The 20,418-nt window shown below is 34.3% G+C and overlaps 1 protein-coding gene across 1 annotated transcript; it reads right to left on the reverse strand.

The window, feature by feature from the left end:
* Positions 1-11,202: 11,202 nt before the first annotated feature.
* Positions 11,203-14,242, reverse strand: LOC131041775 (transcription initiation factor TFIID subunit 8). The gene is made up of 2 exons (XM_057974976.2): positions 13,635-14,242; positions 11,203-12,508 (listed from the first exon to the last, which is right to left on the reverse strand). The coding sequence occupies exons 1-2, from the start codon at positions 14,015-14,017 to the stop codon at positions 11,641-11,643; spliced, it is 1,251 nt and encodes a 416-aa protein (XP_057830959.1). The 5' UTR covers positions 14,018-14,242; the 3' UTR covers positions 11,203-11,640.
* Between the last annotated feature and the right edge of the window lie 6,176 nt (positions 14,243-20,418).

The following is a 20,418-nucleotide window of genomic DNA, read 5'->3' on the forward strand; positions in this document are numbered from 1 at the left end:
ACATTGAGTGGTTCAATAAGAGGGTTAAAAGAACTTGTCCAGGGTTTGACTGAAAGAGAGTTAACTCCCTAGGCCCATAGCTTGCTCAACACCAAGTCACGATCCTCCGAGAAAGCAAAGGAAGCAATAAAAAATCCCTTAGCACAAGGGCAAAGCTCAATGATAGCAGCAACCAAAGGCTTCCAAGAATCACTCACCCAATGATGTAGATCTAGGAGAGAAGGCCCGAACCCAGCAAATCTGGAGACCAACCCATAGCATTCATAGAAGCCAACATTTTCTACCACATTTTGGCCACAAACCACAATAGGGGAGGTCTTGTCACAAGGAAGAGGACGAGATGTCCCCTTGGAAGGAAGAGCGGCAGTAGATTTAGCAACACGAGCAAAACTCCAACCACCAATAGTAGAAAAAGGCCTAGGTGGGCGAGACTCCTACTCTTGCAAAAGCTCGGGCCAGACCACCATCAACAGTAGCACTAGAACCACCCATAGCCAAGGGGGTGAGAGAAGGCACACCAGCATGAGAACCCACACCAACACCCACAGGTGCAAGAGAAGGGGCATGCACACCACTAGCGAAGCAAGGTAGGAGAGACACAGAGATATGTGACCTACGTAACAAGGACAGAAGTGGAAGCCAGAGAAAGATCCTCATTCAAAAAAATTGAATGAGTGGGAAATGCATTCTTTGCCGAAGCAATCATCGCAACAATCTTTTTTAAAATAATATGTTTCAACAATATTATTGTTGTTCTAGATCATAATCATAGTTTCATCTATTATCCTTCAAGATGAGATGAAGAATGGAACAATTAGTGATGATTTCAATAGGGTGTATTTTCACAATTCAAAAGTAAAAGATGTAATTGTTTTAGAAATGTGTGTGTGCACGTATGCATGTGTGTGTGTGTGTGTGTGTGTGTGTGTGTGTGTGTGTGTGTGTTGGTGTTGTTCTAGATCATAATCTATTGTTTGTGTGTGTATGTGTGCAATGATCTTTTTTTAAATAATAACTTTTAAGAATATCATTGTTGTTCTAGATCATAATCTATAGCTTCAATGTGTGTGTGTGTGGGTGGGTGTGTGTGCAGCGATCTTTTTTTAAATAATAACTTTCAACAATATCATTGTTGTTCTAGATCATAATCTATAGTTTCATCTATTATCTTTCAAGATGAGATGAAGAATGGAATAATTAGTAGTGATTTCAGCAAGGTGTATTTTCCCAATTCAAAAGTAAAATATGTAATTGTTTTAGAAATGTGTGTGTGTGTGTGTGTGTGTGTGTGTTGTTCTAGACCTTAATCTATTGTTTGTGTGCGTGTGTGTGTTCGTGTGCATGTTGTTCTACATCATAATTGATAGTTTCATCTATTATCCTTCAAATGAGATGAAGAATGGAACAATTAGTGATGATTTCAACAAGGTGTATTTTCACAATTCAAAGTAAAAGATGTAATTGTTTTGTGTGCGTGTGTGTGTGTGTATGTGTTATTCTAGATCATAGTCTATAGATTCATCTATTATCCTTCAAGATGAGATGAAGAATGGATAGTGATGATTTCAGCTGAGTGTATTCTCACACTTCAAAAGTAAAAGATGTAATTGTTTTGTGTTTTGTGCAATTATGGAGGATGCATGGACTTCTATAATAGTCTTGTACATTGTAAAAATCAGAATTATATCATTGTAAGTGGTTGCAAGAGTTTTTTGGTTTAACTTGTCTTGTGACAATGCACATATGCACTAGAGGGAAAATATTGAAAAATAGAGTTTAGCAATTAAAGAGGATTGGAAACTAAGGTAGCATGGATGAATTGGTTATACCTTGAATATCTCTGCAACAAAGTCACTCAGTTCAAGCCACATACTTGAGATTCACCAAAATGTCAAGAAGGAAATTGGATGAAGTAACAACTGGGAAGCTTGCAAAAGCTTTTCAAAAGATTGTTGACAAGCTCAAGAATTGGAGAGAAGGCCTTATCAATTTATAAATCATAGGGCTTGGATTACTCAATTATTGCTATTTGGTACATGTTATTGTACCAAAGATATCTAAGACCTTGAGTTGGCACAATGTTCTAGGCAAAGGATGCAACATCTTATACATAAAGATTAAGACACAATTTGTAGTTTGGCTTGATCAATCACTTTGGCACCAAGATCTTGGATAATTGTGATTGCAATTGCTTTAAGACAAGCGATTTCGAGAAGGGGGGGCTTTTCACGTCCCATTTTTGCAAAATTAGAAACTTACTAAAAATAATAAGTTCCCACCATCCAAAAATAGTAAATCAGGGCTATAGGACAGTTTGGGAAAATACGTTAGTTCAATGATTTATTTGTTTCGACATAAATCGATATTCCTCAAACAAATAAATATTAAATTAATGTCCTCATTTGCTAAGCATGGGTTTTTAAAAGTTACATTGGTATCTTTGGATAAGTTGGCCAACTAGTGGCTTTAAAATTAAAGTTGTCATAAACGATCATTTTCATTTCACTCAAGTTTCCTTCATTTAAAGTAGTGGAACTTTGGTGCCCAATTTGGAATTTGGAATTTGGAATTTGAATTTCATATATTTAGATATTTGGGAATTTGGAGGACATTCAAAATTTGACTATTCAATTTGAGCTTGGCATGCTATTCTTCTTGATAAACAAAAAGAGAAGGAGACTATAAAACATGATATTTTAAAGTTTTCAAATGATCCAAGGACGGGAGTCAAAGGACTGCCCAGGGTTTTAAAAATAAGAGTCAAAGAATACCATACTATAATCGTATTAAGAGAAGAGATTATCATTGTGCTTAACAATTCAACAGATTTTAGACTTTTGGCTTGCAAGTGTTTGTGGAGCAATTTGTAGTGTTTTATTGAGTGTTTTGTGTTACAGAAGTTTATTGGTGGTATGAAGCCGTGGTTTTATTGAAACATTTTTGTATTTTCTTTATTTCATGTAACAAGATCTTTTGATACAAATTTGAAAGAGTTTCAGAAACTTTCTTTGCAGTTTCAGATGTTTTGCACACTTTGTACTCGTCCTGTTTGGTGTGGATTTGTAATTTATTTTATATTCTTGTTGCTGCTATTAATTTTGTAGTAATTCTATTGTAGCAGCCTTTTGTGTGAAACCGAATCTGAAATATAAATAATATAAGTTTGGTGTTTGGGTGTAAGATTTGTGCTATTGGGTGCATATAAATTGTAATAAATTTGTTATATGTTTGTAGATTTGGAAGAAGTCGTCAAAGTATTTGAAGTCATTTGAAGAGCTTTGGAAAAAATATTATTTTAAATTATAGTTGCTGTGTATCCCTACATTTCGAATTAATTATTAAAATATTTCATTGGGGACATTACAAGAAGTCCCTTACGCCTGAGTTGGTGTCTATATCTTCAGTAAAGTGTTGTTTTTTATATTTGAAAATAATTCTAATAACAACATATCATTGTTTCAGAGTTTTTTAAGTACTTCAATTTGGTTTCAAATTTTCATAAATTTCTGAATATTTAGAAGTTCAGTCTTCAGCAGAGAATCAAATTTGTGTTTCAGATTATCCATTTTCTGTCGTATCTTTTTCAATTAATCGTCACTTCTCAAATTTGAAACAAAATAGAGCTATTAAAAATAATGCACAATAAAAAAAAAGAAACAATCCCTTAAACACATTTGTATTAAAAAAGAAAATATAAATGCAGAAAAAATCATTCCCAAATTCATATCTATTCATGGGAATGGGAATCGCTAGAACTACAATGGTTTGCATATCAAACGCAAAAGTATAATATATTCTACACGACTTCAACAAAATGGTTCTCTTAGGTTCCTATACACGACTTCAACAAAATGGTTCTCTTAGGTTCCTATAGCAATCAATAGAACATGTGGGATGAAATATGACTTGTAGTGTGATAACTTACTTCAACAAACTTGTTTCATATCATCAGTAAATGATAGGCAGTAAATCTCAACCCCTAGGTGTGATTTAAGGAAAGGATTCGATTTTTTTTTATCACATAACAAATTGTTATAGTAATGTCGAATACCCGCTACACATTGTAGCATGGCTGATTTCCTTATAATACCAAAACTGAAAACTGGTCTAAGGACCCAGATTTGCTAGTGAAGTTGAAAGGCTCTAATTGAGTCCAACAGGGATCAAATCTTGCTGAATGCAAGGCCCACCTGATACTAAAAAGAGATGAAGCAGGGCACATGACTCAATAGAAAACCCTCAATCCTTGACGATAGGCCTACAAGAGGGAATTCTTCATGCCCTTTTGATTGAGCTCCTAATACCAACAGGTTGCTAAATGATTCACGATTCAGGATGTTCATCCTCTGAACAACAAAAAAAAACATAGAAATTATTGTACTCGAACTCTTAAACTTACAATGGCTTTTAATCAGATATGTAATAATTAATAAACTAACATCCATCATACAAGGAGAATACCCAAAAGTAACTTATTTGGTTCCTAGAAACATTGATAAAAACCTAGCAGGTGACCTTAATGCAAACCACACTGCTGCCACTAATGCCTTTTTGCAAACAAAACAAATAATCATTAAAGATTTAATTTGTGTCATAAATAGCATCTAGAAGCCAACTTGTCATAAATTGATTTTACATGCAGAATACACCATTTGTTTGCAGCGTGGACACTTTCTGAATTGACTAAAACAAGTTGAAATTTTTTTTGTCAACAAACGATTTGTTTTAGATATAAGCAACGAGGCCAAGAAATTGCTTCATTCATTTCTGTACAAACATTTGACAGGCGACTGGGAAGTATTGAGAGACGACATGGCAGTCAAACCCGACTAATGTCCAGCTAAGGAACTCATAATTATGATTCTTCCTATACATGATGTGGATAAAATGCATTTTGAATCGATGATACCCAGTGTATCTTTATTCTTTTGCTTTACTTTTTCCCATTGTACCTTTAACTTGCTTTCTTGGATTACGCTTAGCATTTAGAAGTGTGCCCATCTTAATCATGTTGCCAAATCTAATCAACAATAGCATTCCACTCTAATGCCACCAAATCCTATCTCAAAACTGATAACCACAGTCCAAAGCATTTTACAGTTTCTCCTGTGATGCATCACGCTAAATGTGTTTACAACATTTTCTTCAAGCAATTACCCTCATTAAGACTACCTTAATCTATAAATAGTAGCTACAAAAGTTTGTTTGAAATAGAAAAATGAGAATCTGTACTGATAATCTAAACAAACCTTTTGTTTATTTTTTTAAGATGCTACCACTTACTACTGAAGCATGAACGGACAATTCCTCTCTTCATTGCCATTACAGAGACAAGGTGTACTAAAAATTGTGCAGTCTGTGTTTTGCAGAATATTTTGATGTTACAAGGTATAATTACTTTTACTATCTAGCAAATGAGCATGATTATCATAAATTCAACCGTGTTTAATGAGTGTTCTAAAAGAGGCATTTTACATAATAACAGCTTCATATAATTTAGTCGATCAACCAGCCCGGGTTAATTTTTAATTAATTAAAAATCAAAATGATTTGAGGTGTTCATGTCGTCCATTGTTTGTTGTTCAAAGATAGTGGTGCCCAAGATGTTTTAAAATAATGCTTGTGGGGGCTTGATTTTGACACAATCATTATAATAGCTGTTTCATATAGGAAACAGTAAGAACACACGAAACTGCAAGTTATTTCAGATTTGATGTCATTTTTCAACTAATTTTGAACAAAAAAAAACTTTTTTTTCTGATCAGTTGTTTTACACTTTCTTCTATATAAATCTACTATGGTCCATAACAATTGGATAGAGATACACCAGTGCTTTTTAAAGGTTAATTTAAAAAGATTCTAAGTTTGAAAAACATAACAGGAATAGCATAAGCATATAAAGGTTTCACAATGTATAAAGTGAAGGAAACTGTGTTTTCTGTTCTCCTAATCTCAAGTGAGACAGAGAATAAGTCCAGAGTTTGCTGGTTCAGATTCAAATTCGGGGTTCAGGTTCAGCAGTTTAATGGTTTTTCTTCCTGGGTTCAGCCAGCCAATATTTATAAACATAATTTGCAGAAAATGTATAAAATTAAATACATAACACAACTAATAATTGATAATTCAATGTCAATTGTAAAATGATTTATAATAAGTGCAACTGCACATGGAAAATCAATACAAAATATCACATCGGTCTTCATCAAGAACATAAATATCCTCAGCTGCTCATTGGAACTGTGGTGGCAGTGCCACACGCACTAGCAGCACTGTGCAGTCATTTTTTTAGGTTACATGTTTTTTAAACATTTTCTTTTTTTCGTTTAAATTTTCTTTCTAAAGGTTTAGCCGGGGTTCTGCCAAGGCCTGTGGATTTGGCCTAGGCTCATCAGCATGGATTTAAACCAGGCCAATTCAGATGTACCCAAGTCAAATCCACAAACCCAGGGCAAGAACCTAGCTGAACCCAGTCTGGGATTCATCCCAGGCCTGCATTCACCCAAAGTTCAGGCAAACCCAGTTACAGAGATGATAATCACCTAAGAAAGCTTCAAACAAAAGACTCATACCCAACAAACAATTGTTGCATGCTTAACACCATCATTTACAGCAGTATTTCCTCTTTGGGTGGCCTTGAGATAGAAGAAAAGCTTGCAATTAACAAATAGAAAGTCCATGCATTTAACAAGAACTCTGTGCAGGGCTGATAATTATGACCAGCAACAATTGTGCCACAGGTTTTCCTTAAAATAATGCAGAAAACACTGAAATTTCAAAAACAGGTTGTTTTCGAAATAGACGGCTGAATAAATTGAAAAAGAAAAAAGCAGAGATAATAAAAAATGTTTGTTCTTTGAAAGTGTTCTGTATGTTAACCGCAAAAAAAAAGTGAAAAAGCCTTGCTTGCTGTCAAGATAAAGAACAGAGAACAGGTTGCTATGGAATTGAATTTGTATCTCGATATGTTAACGGGGATTCTGCTACTGAGGATGGGAGGGGGCCCACCGAGTCTCCCCGGGATGCATCTTAGATAAAATCTTCCTAGAATTTGTGGGCAAATAATGTAGGTCATTGCAATTGAAAACTTTCATGAACCACATCTACAAAAAAGTTTCATCACCAAATGTTGCAAATGATTATGTTGCCCTGAATCTAGTCTGTTAAATGGTTCAATATCCTTGGCCCAATCAATTTACCACAAAAAATGGCAAAAGTTGTTCAAGATAAACAACTAGCATAGATATCTTAAATACACGTACCTAAAGAATGCCCAGAGATACCAATTTGGAGCTATTTTATTTACTTAAAAGTTATTTTAAATTTGGAACTGTTTTATTTACTACACACATGGAAACATAAATTTTGCATGCTGCTTAGTCTAAAAATATTATGTTTCTTATTAAATATTATATTTTTAGACTCGATGATGATCTACTGAATAAGGCACTTCTTGAAGTACTCACAGTCCAGCAGAACTTAGCAATTGCAAGCTGATGTGTGATAATTTGACCATGTTTTGGCATTTACCATTTGTTTCTGCTCAATTTTACAAGGCATGTGATTTGCAGGGGGGAGTATATTGAAGATGAAGACGAAGTCCCTTAAGCAAGGTTTATAGCTTTGATTTTGGAGTTAAAAAATTGTGCAAGTTAACTAGAAGTAAATACACTGTATGACTCCAGCCCATAATAATGGAAGGATGGATGGTTGATGGTGTCAGGAGAATTAAAAATCATCACTCTCTAAGCAATGCTCATCCATAAAATGTTGGATCTCAAAATCCCTCCAAGTGTATTAAAAGCTACCTCCATTATTTCCAGAACCTTCCTTGGGAGAAATTCTGAAAACTCCAAAAATAATCTTCTTCTGGCGTAGAAAGGATTGTGCCTTCCTAAAGAATGGTATAGTGCAGACATGAGATGGTGTAAAATCGTGAACCAATCCCTCAAAGTAAAGCTGTTGGAAAATTCAAAGCAACTGGAAAAAACTATTAAGATTGGTCTTGCAAGACAAGTACCTGAACTCAATGATTCAAATCTTCTTTTGTAACGGTTGATTAATGAATCTGCCATTTGCAGCTTCAACAAACCTTATGTAAACCTTATCTCTGTTGAAATCTAATGGAAGGTAACCGAACCAAATTTTGGGAGGATGCCTGGCTCAATTCAAAATCACTATCATCCATCCCAAGTCCAAGCAGACTTCAGAAAATTTGATATAGAAACTGTTGTTTGTAATTAGGGCTGGCGGATTCCAATTGCCTTGGGCAACATTGGAATCCGCCTCCATCATATAGGGCCAGGCCCAATACACCTCGGCTCCCATGCTACACTTAAACACATCACGCCTCCTTGATAGGGCTGACCCTATCCAATTCAATTAAAAGGAATTAATATAATTAATAATGTTTAAATGCAAAGAAGGCCGACATGTTAAAAGGTAATATGTCACCTATAAATGTAACATTTGCTTCCCATTATCATCACTCAATTCAAGCAGATGAAAATCATATTCGGTGAAAAGCGAACTTTATATTAAGGCATCTGGCAAACAGCGAACTTCTCTAGATAGCAGCAGTAGACAGCGAACTCCATTAGGTAGCAGCAGATCCTCAATAGGAGACAGCGAACTCCATCAGACATCAGCAGATCCCTAATTGAAGGCAGTGAACTTCATAAGAGGCAGCAGACCATACAGCGAACTTCATAAGAGGCAGCAGACCATACAGCGAACTTCATAAGAGGCAGCAGACTCCATTAAAGGACTGTGACCTACTTGAAAGGTACTGCTACCCTTGCTGCACACAGAAAATCCAATAAGGAGGACTACAGATTGCAATCTTCTTTAGCAAACTAATTAAGAAGTCTTCCATCTCCTCTATCTTGTGACTGCAACCTCCATACTCCAGATAAGTGTGTAATGTTCAGTTGAATTCAAAATCATAATCAGATCTGAGGATCCTTTGGCTGGGTTTTTCCTCCTAGGAGGTTTTCCCAGGGTAGCTGTGTTTTGTCTTTTGCATTTCATTTCCTTTATTATGCTTGAGTCTGGAAAACAATAAATTAATTAACCTTATTCTAATTTTCTGAGTTTTATTCAATCTGAAAGTACTAAAATTAACAGAAACTATGGTGAGAAAGTGAAAGACTAAGACTACCTCGAAGTTGACAATTAATCAAGGTTAATAAAAAGAAATTGAGAATTGTGCTGAGTGTTGCCGTGAAATGCCTGCTACCATTTACACTTTAACAGTCTTCGATAATTTGTACTTTTAGTGTGCTCTAGTGTGTTAAATGATGAGAGACTATACTGGGCCCTCTCCCATCCTATGATGATACGTTTGAGAAGTTAATTTTCAGAAATGTTCAAACGTAACTGGTTACTGTAATGACAGCTGTTATTATGCATTTTTGGAATATAGAATCTGTCTTGATATGCATTTATAGTTATCAATGTATTCAAGGTTGTTTTTCTGTCGTAACAAGAGAATTCTACCATCATATTAACTATCATTTGGGGCTGAAAGTACTATAAACGGCCTCACAATATTTGCCAAATTTCCATGTAAAAATTCAAAATTCAATAAATTTAACTGAAAACATCAAATCCATTTAGAATTGCCCTATGTTCCACGGCCTTTCAGGACAGGGACGGCAGGATGGCAGGAGACATGTTTCAGAAATGGCAGTCTGAGGGCCATTTTTCGGGGATGGCAGAAGGGCAGCAATTATAATAATTTTTTATATAATTTTTTTAAACATATATAGAGAGAGAGAGAGAGAAAAAGAGGGAGATTTCTACTAGTTATGAACAGCAGTATAACAGCAGCAATATAACATGGCAAAGTTAAAATGATGTTCAATGATGTCTGCAGAAGTCTGCATGCCAACCACATTCCAAAATAAATTGTCCGTTTGTACTTCTCAACAATACCACACTGCACCAGACCACGCCAAATGCACCTTTACTCTTTTGCAACTGACAATAATAACTGACTCTCATACCATATCAATAATTTTGAAGTTTGAGATTCTTCTGAACAATAAAATCAGAAACCCAAATTATTACTGTTCGTTTAACAACTTAACTGTTATATAATTTATATCATTAACTATGAATCTGAATCATGTTAAACTACAGTTGTTGCTGTCACTGCTGTCATGATTAATTTGATAGCTATTAAACTGCTGTACTTCCCCAGCCACCTTGGGGACGGCTAGGCAACCCTTATATGTTCACTGCTGTCCCAATTTTAGGGACACGTTTGGGGACATTTCCATAATTTCTCAATTTGTGGGGGCAGCTAAGGGATGTCCCCTAAAATCCCCTCGTCCCCAAAACGCCTCAGGGAGCAGGGATGGGGGTTTGAGGGGTTGGGACACGTCCCTGTGTAACACAGGAATTACCTGGAAATTCGTACAGAAAATTTTCAGAATTAGTGCTTTGACATTTATTAAAATAAAGAGTAGTTGCATCAGTTACAGTTTCTGATAGAGTTTGTTATGTATTATTTTAAGCCATCATACCCATGACTGCACTCTTTTCATTAAGCTTCGTGCTTTGACTATTTTGAAGGGCAATGGCACCAATTTCAAAGATTTCAGCAAAAAAAATTGCTGTCAGGTTTTGCAGTCTGCAAAGTAGTTGTTTTATGTTGTTAACATTGTCAGAGTTGATCTGTGTTGCTATCAGCTTTAATTAGGGTTTATCAGATATTAATTATTAAACTTCAATTATTTATATAACATCTATTTTAAATTATATGATTTTTTAATTTAATTTGCTATATAAAGGCTAGCAAGTTCCAGCTGAAGCATATCAATAAAGACCTTGTGGTCATGTTTTCTATTTATATCTGATCAATGCTAGACAGAGTATCACTTTTAATGTTACATAAGTATATTCAAGCTACAAATGAAGTTGAAAAATGACTTGTAATCATTGAAGTTTAATAAGGCCATAATTGAAGTCTATTAAGCAAGATTAATATTTGATCTCAGATCATCATTATGTTGTAATGAACGATTCTGTTAAACTTTGGGCCAAGTGATACTAGTGATCTATAGGATTGAATGGCATTAAAAGTGCATGAACTATCTTTACCATGCCCAGACTAAGAATGAAGAAATATGAATGTTAAAATAAAATTCAGTCTAACATGAGGGAAATACATGAACCACCATCTTACTTACTGGCACTCAGTGAACTAAATCACGTATATTTTATATAGAGAACAACTGTTGGGAACCATTGCTAAAAGAATTGCCAGAGGCAGCCTGTACTCAACCAGATGTAGAATGATCAATTTCTGCTTGAAAGGAAAACAAGCCAATCCCACTGACTCAGACGAAAGCACATAAACTTTGCTGCATATGCACAGCAACCTGTTGACCTCCTTGGATATAAGTTAAAATTTGACAAAGATACACTCATTCTTTTATGCCTTCTCAAACAGAAGTCATTTTAAAGGGACAGTTGGGCATAAAGAACAAAAACTTTTGCATAAATAACAATCATGCTGAATTCGAAAGTTTTGTTTCTTCGTAGTTCTGCCTAAAAGCTGTCCAAAAATAGATGATTAAGAATTAAGGAGTACAAATTGCTTACAAGCATTGCTGCAGACTCCAAAAAAATCCTTTCTCATACTTGTGCCAGGTCCTGAGGGTTTTCCATGGCCGCCTTCAGTATTTGCTCTGCTCGCCTCTTCTTCTCATCCTTCTCCTCATCCCTACCGAACCAGTGTCCAGGTAGGGGCACCCCACTGTTCCTAACCCCAGCAGAAGCCACATGAGAAGCAAAAGCTGCCTTCTTCCCAAAATCAAATTTGAAGTGCACTAGTGGCCTTTCATCAGGCAAAACTTGCACCCCTCTAGAAGCACCTCCAGCCAGCTCATTGGCACAGTCAAGCCCCTGCTTGGCAGCCTCAATTGCAGGTGCAAAGGCCTCCAAAACTGAAGGCATTTTTAGTCCTTTTTCAGTCCCACCCCCCCAATTCCGATCGCCAGCCTTGAATGAAATCTGCTCTGGGACTCGAACAGGGCTAACAGCTCTCTCCTCTGCACTCACAGGTGGTGCCAGAAATGGGTTAGTAATTGAATTATTGGTAGGGTTTACGGTAGGGTTTGAATTAGGGTTCAGGTTTGGGCCAGGATGTTGAAGACTTTTCCCTTTGGCCCTGGCAATGTCATCCATTTCCACTGGGGCAGCAAATGGTTGAGAAGATGAAGGTCCCCCAGCACATGCCAACCGCTGCTGTAAATTCAATAATGACCTTTCTGCCTTACGTCTTTGCCTAGCCTGCTCAATTTTATCCATCCTAGGATCTGACTTCCGCTCGTTCCAGACAGGTGTATGCACATAAGTATGTGGATCAGGAAATGCAGGCAGCCACTGTGGTATTTGAGAACTAGGTGGTGCTTCCCCCATCTGTGCAAAACTAGGCATAAGTTCCCTTTTCTTCGCAACAGGAAAATGGGGCACAGGTCTCGCAAAGGGAATTTCTTCCGACCTGTTTTTAGGAATCAAATCATTTAAATAAACCTACGAAAAATAAACCCATCCTGATAAAACAAGTATCATGGCATTACATGCTAATCTCTCGCAATCTATAAATTTAGTGAACCTTTCCTAAATTGACAAATAATATTTTTGTAAATTTGTTTAAGAGAGCCAAATACTCAGAGCTGTGCAAATGTTGGTAAATACTGAACTTCATATGGACAAGTATTCAGTAGTAAATAACAAAATTTGAAGTTACAGAAAAGATTTTTCATTGAATTCAAAGACAAGTACATGGATGATGAGTCCAAAAGTAAAAAAGGTACCAGGTATCAATCGCAATGGACATAATCTCTTTTTTATATCTCTCCTACCATTACTGAACTTTTTTCCTTATGAAATTCGATTAAAGCTAATTTTTTCTTAAAAGAAGATAACAAAGTCAAGAGTTCAATATAAGATTGAATTCAAAGAAATAATCTCTTTTTTATATCTCTCTTATCATTACTTAACTTTTTTTCCTTACGAAGTTCGATTAAAGCTAATTTTTTGTTAAAAGAAGATAACAAAGTCAAGAGTTCAATATAAGATTTTTCATTGAATAAGATGAGAAGTACATAGCTGATTAGTCCAAAAATGCAAAACGGATCTAGCATCAACCGCAATGCAGTTCCAAATTCAAATAAAAGATCTTTTCTTTAATTCTCTCCCTTAATTGTTGAATATATTTCCCTATGAATTTCTATTAGAGCTAATTTCCTTAGTTAAAAAATAATATGTTTTAAAATTTCGTAGAACAACGAACCAAATTCAAGCTGTGGAGAGGTGAGCTAATCTAGAACTTCATAAGAGAAAATCTCCACCAACGGATAAAAAGGCGACGAGTCAAAAAGCAAAGTATTTCTTTTAGAATTCAAAGGAAAAATCCTTTCCGAAACCCTCCCCATCTTTCCTGAATATTTTTTCCTACTTCTACTGGAGCTAGCCTTTGCACAGCTCCGTCAAGAAGTTTCATTTGAGCTAACTTTAGGATAACTCCAATCCTTTCAATATGCAGATATTTTGTTTAAAATTCCGTCAGGAACCATCCAATTAGCAAAGAATTAATTTTAAGAATATGATAAAATATGGCTAACCTGTTAGTGTAATGAATGATATCCTTCACCGTTGCGGAAGCGGAGAGACGACGGGACAGAATGTTAGAGGCGCCTACAAAACCCTGAGGGTGGTTCATGTCTTCCAACGACTGAATTACATCGAAGACATTGCACTCAGTGCGGCAAGCCAGATTAGCATAAAAGTGCGCTGACTTGCCGAGGTCACCGAGGTACCGCACTGCAATGTCCGCGAGGGCTTCCAGAGCGGACTCCTGGCATGACTGAAAACCCGCGCTTTCGCATATCTGCCCCACTGCAATGCGGGCAATCGCACGCCCGAATGCGTCCGCGCCGGTTTCCAACGGTTTTTTCTCATTCTTTGCTTTTTCTGTTTCTGCTGCTGCTGATCCGCCATTGCTCATGCTTGAGTTTTTCAGATTTTAACATAGCAGTCTCAGTCGGAATTTCGTCGGGCTCTCTTTCTTTTCCTTTTTATCCTCGTGATAAAAGATCAAGAATTAAGTCCCAGAAGGCCTCGCGGGGTTTCGAACACGGGACCTGTAAGTGATTGTGGGAAAATGAGGCACAAAGCCAAGGATGGCTTGGCCCTCCAAATAGAAAGGAGAATAATCGTTTTGCACAAGTTTTTTGATATATATATATATATATAGTTTTGTTTTTATTGATGTTTCAGTATAGATAGAGTTTCGAGGAGGAGAGTTTACATTAGCACTTGTATCATTAATAGGTGCAAGCAGGCTGGAATTTGACAGGCAAAATGGCCGTTTTTTCACTTTGAACCGTATTCGACAGCTTAAAAAATTAGTAGAACGTGTGCATTGACATGTTATTTTTTTCTAAAACCGTATAGATGACACTTCAAATTATAAATAAACCGTAAAAAAATATAATAAGTAATATATATATTAGTTTAGAATGTTTATTATAAAAATACAAATTTGTTTAGAATATTTTGAAATGGAAGGATTTAGAATATGGAAGGATGTAGTTGTTTCTAATTTTATAATATTTTAATATGATTTTTTAGAATAGTTCTATTTTTTCATATGAATTTAGAAACTTGTCATAAAATGATAGAATATAATTGATAAAATATTTTAATATGAATTTTTACAATATATTCTATTTTTTTATATATGAATTTAGAAACTTAGTCAATTTAATTTTTTAAATATATTTAATAAGATTGTTATAGAAAATTGTCATAATATATATAATTTTAAAATTTAAATGTTTATTATTACTTAGTAATTATTAATTGATTATCATTTAATATTAATATATAATATATATTAGTGTATTAATTTAGAAACTTATTTAGTAAATTTAAGATTTTTTCATATAATAATAGGTGTAAGTCTTTGTGAATAGGTAAATAATAGATAATAATAGAATAATGAGAAAATATGAGTAGAGTTTGTAAGAAAAGTATAACAAAATCTTATAAAAACAGAATTTTTTTTAGATACTATGCAAGGAATGATTGAACTTTTTGTAGTAAAGATATTTCAGGCATATTGTTTTTAGCTATTGTTAAGTTGTTTCATAGCGATAGTTGAGTGGTTTAAGATGTGAGATAACTTTTCTAGTCGCAAGCTTTCACACAAAGAAAGCCACTTAATTATTTATTTTAATTAATTTGTTAAACAAATGAGGATGTCTAGCTTAAAATAGATGTAAAAATTAGTATATATGTTTTAGATAAATTTATGTTAGAGATATCATTTTGGAGGTTTCTATTTTAAGTACAAGTGAAAAACAAGTAAATTTTATTTGTATTTTATTACTTAAAAAAAATATAGTTTATTTACTTTATATTTTACTTAAGAACTATTTTTATTGAATGGTTGTCAAATTTAAGGTAAAAGATAGCAATTGTATGTACATAGCCACAACATAAGGTTATTTGTTGTAATTATAAAGACATCATAAAATAAAAATAAAGAGAAAGAAAAAGTAATTAAAAATAAAAACCACAACAAATCATTAATATAAATTTGATGAATAAGTTTCTTATATTACTCTAAGAAAAAGATTAATATTACTCCATAAACTAGGTGGGTGGAAAAAGTCACACACCAAAGTCCAAACTAGACAAGGCCTCAACAAATGAACCAATGAGACAATACATTGGCGGTGCAATTGTGGAATGTTAGCGTTAATTAGTATTACATTGCAGTTGGTTGGTAACTGTCTAACTATCAACTATATAACTACCATGCATTGTATAAAATGTTCTCTGATGTACTGAATAAAACATCAAGTGTTTATCATTTTTCCATCATATGGTATCAAAGCAATCGTAATATTGGCAATGGAGTAATTTAATTGTTGGGTGCATAATCATGGTGATAGTCTTTGTCATCAATGGATTGAGCAATCGTGAGAAGATATCAATGTAATATAGACATTTGGCAATGCTATAAGCATTCTTGAAGCCATGCTCAACAGTTTGGAAGAAGAAAGTGAATGCTTGAAGTCGTGCCCAATGAAAATGATAAACATGGGAATCGTTTCATTGATCCAATTGATTTTGATCTTGTACATGTGACATAATGAGCCCCATTGTTGGAAGAAAATTATTGAGTGGATGAGTAAGGGCTTGAAGTTTTTACTTTGCCGCTAGAAGGTGCAAATTTAGGGTTTGGTCTTACACTCATGTTAACACTTTGTGGCCCAAACTAAGAACCAAATGGCTAAGATTGGCAGGATGAAACCAAATTTGGATCCCTAAGTACTTGTAATAGCATAAGAAGGCTCTAAGTGAGAACTATAAATCTTCTACAACAACCTCAAATTCTTCGTCTTGTTAGGTTTTCCACTAGAAATGATCACCTTCATTAAGAGATTTTGAGAAAATATCTACTTGTGATCTTGTAGATGGTAGTAATATAATATCCACTAAGTTAGTAGGCCACAAGAAAAATGCAAAAAGATACGTAGATTGTATAGGAGGCATTAATTAGTAGATAGGCTATTTGTTTGGGCTAATAGCTCAAAAAAGTGACACCGACCAAGGAAAGCCTTTTCTTGTCGCATTTTTTGACAGCGCACATCTCAAAGATGGGTGCCGACGTGTCCTCAAAATTTGTTTTTTTAAACAAAAAGTTAATAGTCAATATGCATGGCGATGTGTCCTCGAAATTTATTTTTTGCAAAGGAACAGTTGTTTGTTTTTTCAAGCGAACAATTGTCAAACGAACTTACATCATCGTACACACATTTGTTGGAAGTACTAAGAACTTGGTGGACGAATGTGGCACATTTATTTACAGTGTTTATTGAAAGTACTAAGAACTTGGTAGCCGAATGTGACTCATTTATTTGTAGTGTTTATTGAAAGTATTGTTTCGGAATATATTTGAAGTGTTTATTGAAAGAATTGTTTTTTGATTAAGGCTTGTTTGTAGTGTTTTCTAATTAAGTGGTTGCTTTTATTTCACCGTTGAGGCTTTCTTCCTAGCTTGCATTTGTTGATCCAGGTACATTTTACATTGTTTTACCCTTGGTCGTTGTTGTATTTTATCGAATTATGGCTATTAATTGTAAGAGATGTAAATAGTTTTTATGAGGTATAAGGATTTGGTTTTTCACTAGTATTCCTTCACAGTGTACTATTTTAACCTTGAAATTTGTTTTTGTGAGCGAAAGAATGTGGTAGGCAAATATGGCATTTTTTTGTAGTTTTTATTAAGGTATAAGGATTTTGAATTATGGCTATTTGTAAGAGATGTTTTCATCAATGGTGGGTACAGTTTTTCGAGAAATAAGAATAAAAATTAAAACGAAATGGTTTTTATGAGATATAAGGATTTTACAACTATTTTGCCTTGGAATTTGTTTTTGCGAGCAAACAGTTGTCACATGCATTGTTTTCACATTTATTTGAAGTTTTTATTGAAAGTATTGTTTTCTAATTAAGGTTTGTTCACAATGTTTTTTGACTAACTAATTACATTAAATGTCTACAAAGGCTTGCTTGCTAGCTTCCATTTGTTCATAAATGGTATTTATTTCATTGTTTTGCCCTTGATCATTGTTGCATTTTCACAAATTATGGCAATTTGTAAGAGGCATTCTCAGCTATGGTGGGTTAAGGTTTTTGAGAAATAAGGGAGAAAAATAAAATTACATAGTTATTATGGACATTTATTGGAAATACTAAGCACTTGGTTGGTGAATGTGTCACTTTTATTTGTAGTTTTTTATTAAAACGGAACAGTTTTATGAGTTATAAGGATTCTGAAGTATGGCTATATGTAAGAGAATTTTTTGTCAATGGTGGGTTAGGGTTTTTAGAGAAATAAGAATAAAAATTAAAATGGTTTTTCTTTTATGAGTGATGCACATGAAAGGGGACAAGCAAACAAGAGCCCAAAGAGTTAGTGTTGTTAGTCTCAACCAAAAACCAAATAAGCACAACAATCTCTAAAAACCTTCAAATGCATATCAAAGGAGATGAAAAGCAAACAAAAGAAGCATAAACAAGTGAAAGAAGAGTAAGAAGACTCCCTAAGATGCTCCCATTGTGCTCTTGATAACTCACCCTTGTTCTTCTCCTCTCCAAGATCCAAATACTTGCTTGAGTGTAGCTCTCAATTTTTTGCATGTAGCCATGGATGCCAAATGAAGGATTGAATGGTTGAAAATGAACTCATATTGTTATGCAAATGTACAAATGGAATTGCTATGAGAAAGCTCAATGTGAGTATCTATGCCAGCATAATAACAATGCTTAAAAATGCCCCCCCTTTGCTTAAGGACGAGGGTTCTTTTTATAGGCAAAATGGTTGATTGAAGGGTCAAGATTGATTTGGCTTAAGGAGGGCTAGGATTGCATGATAGAGGCATGATCCTCAATCCATGTTTGCAACTTCCACCAATGCAATGGTGACAAGTGGAATCATGAGAGGGCTTAAGAGGAGAGGGAAGAGGCATTAAATGATTGAGAGGACATGAAGGTAACCTCATGTGGTTAAGTTATTGGATAAAACTATTATCCAATGGGTAAAATCTTTTGCAAGGTTTACCCATGGTTAGGCCTTGGTCAAAGGGACAAGACCCATGTGGGTTATTGTGTTGAAGAAGGAAAGCTTTTAAGACTTTGTAAGAGTCTTAAATGGGTGAGATGATGGGTTGAGAATTAATTTGGGATTAGGATTGTGCAAGTGATTAGAAGGAGGATTGGGTTAATTTAGAAGGGATAAGAAGAATCTAGAAGAAGGGTTAGTGAGTAAGTGGGCTTTGTAGGAGAATGCAAGTGGGTGAGGGTAAATAGGATTTTAATTAAAATAAAAATCATTTATTTTAATTAAATGTGCAACTTACATTGGATGAGTATTTTAAATAAATATTTATTTATTTAAGTAGGGATTCTAATTGGGGATTTTTTAAATAAATGTTTAATTTATTTAAATGGGAGAAAAGGGGGTAATTAAATAAATTGATAGATTTATTTAATAGTTGGACTTTAGTTAGTAATTTTAATTTAAATCAATTTATGAAATTTATTTAAATAAAATAGTAGAATAAGGTTGAAATGAATCAATTAAATGTAAATTTAATTAATAGAAGAACATTCGTGTTTTAAATAAATATTAAATATTTATTTAATTTAGTGGACAAAATTATGTGTCTATAATGAGGTATAAGGAATTTGCAAATGATCATGTGGTTTTTAACAAGTATTCATTCGTACTGTGTTGTTTTAGCCTTGAAATTTGTTTTTGCAAGTGAACAATTGTCAAATGGATTTATTTCATCACAAGGACATTTATTGGAAGCACTAAGAACTTGGTGGCTAAATGTGGCACATTTATTTGCAGTGTTTATTGAAAGTATTTTTTTCACATTTATTTGGACTTTTTTTTTTTGATGGATAATAGGCCATGGCTGAATAATTGTATTAATAAAATGAAAATACATGAAAGTTTACAACCCGATTCAATGTGGGCACCGATATGAAAGAATCGGGCGAAGAAAACCTCTGGTCTTGCCCAAGGAAATATAATTCCTGAAAATAATCAAGTAATACAATAAATGGCCAGATGCCATTTCTGAAAATTACAATTGATAATTCTTGTCAAGTACACCATATTCGTTCCATTGTTGATGGATGCATAATTTGACTGCAATGAAGTCATATTCTTCTCATATTGAGATGGTGTTGTTCTGAGTAAGACATGACGAAGACCTCCACCTGAATCCTGCAAAGTCAAATTGCCAAAACAGAAACCACATTCTTCCTACACACTGTTAGGCTAGTTTCAATTAAGAATTACGAGCAACTGTAACCCAAAATTGATAAATTCCCTTGTTTTGTCTTAATACCAACATGAACATACCCGAAGATCTCAAAACAAGATAGATCAATATACTCTCAAACCTGGCTGACAAAAACTTATCGATGCATTGAAGAGAAATCAAGGTAAGTGAGACCCAAAGAAAGATTTAATTGCCAAATCTATGTATCCATAGCATAACCCAGTCTAGGGTCGTGACAATCGTAGACAAATTTAGGGGACCTAGCCAAGGAAAATTAATAAAGGAAGTGAAAATCCTAGCCTACATCTACCTACAAGGATGAGAGGATAAAGACAACTATATATACAAAACAAAAGATATATATATATATATACACACACACACACATAGACATGTATACATACATACATACATACATACATATATAGATATATATGTATGTATATGTATATATATGTATATATGTATATATGTATGTATGTATATGTATGTATGTATATGTATGTATGTATATATGTATATATGTATATGTATCTAT

The sequence above is a fragment of the Cryptomeria japonica genome, chromosome 10 (assembly GCF_030272615.1).
Source record: "Cryptomeria japonica chromosome 10, Sugi_1.0, whole genome shotgun sequence".
In the NCBI taxonomy this organism is placed as follows: Eukaryota; Viridiplantae; Streptophyta; class Pinopsida; order Cupressales; family Cupressaceae; genus Cryptomeria; species Cryptomeria japonica.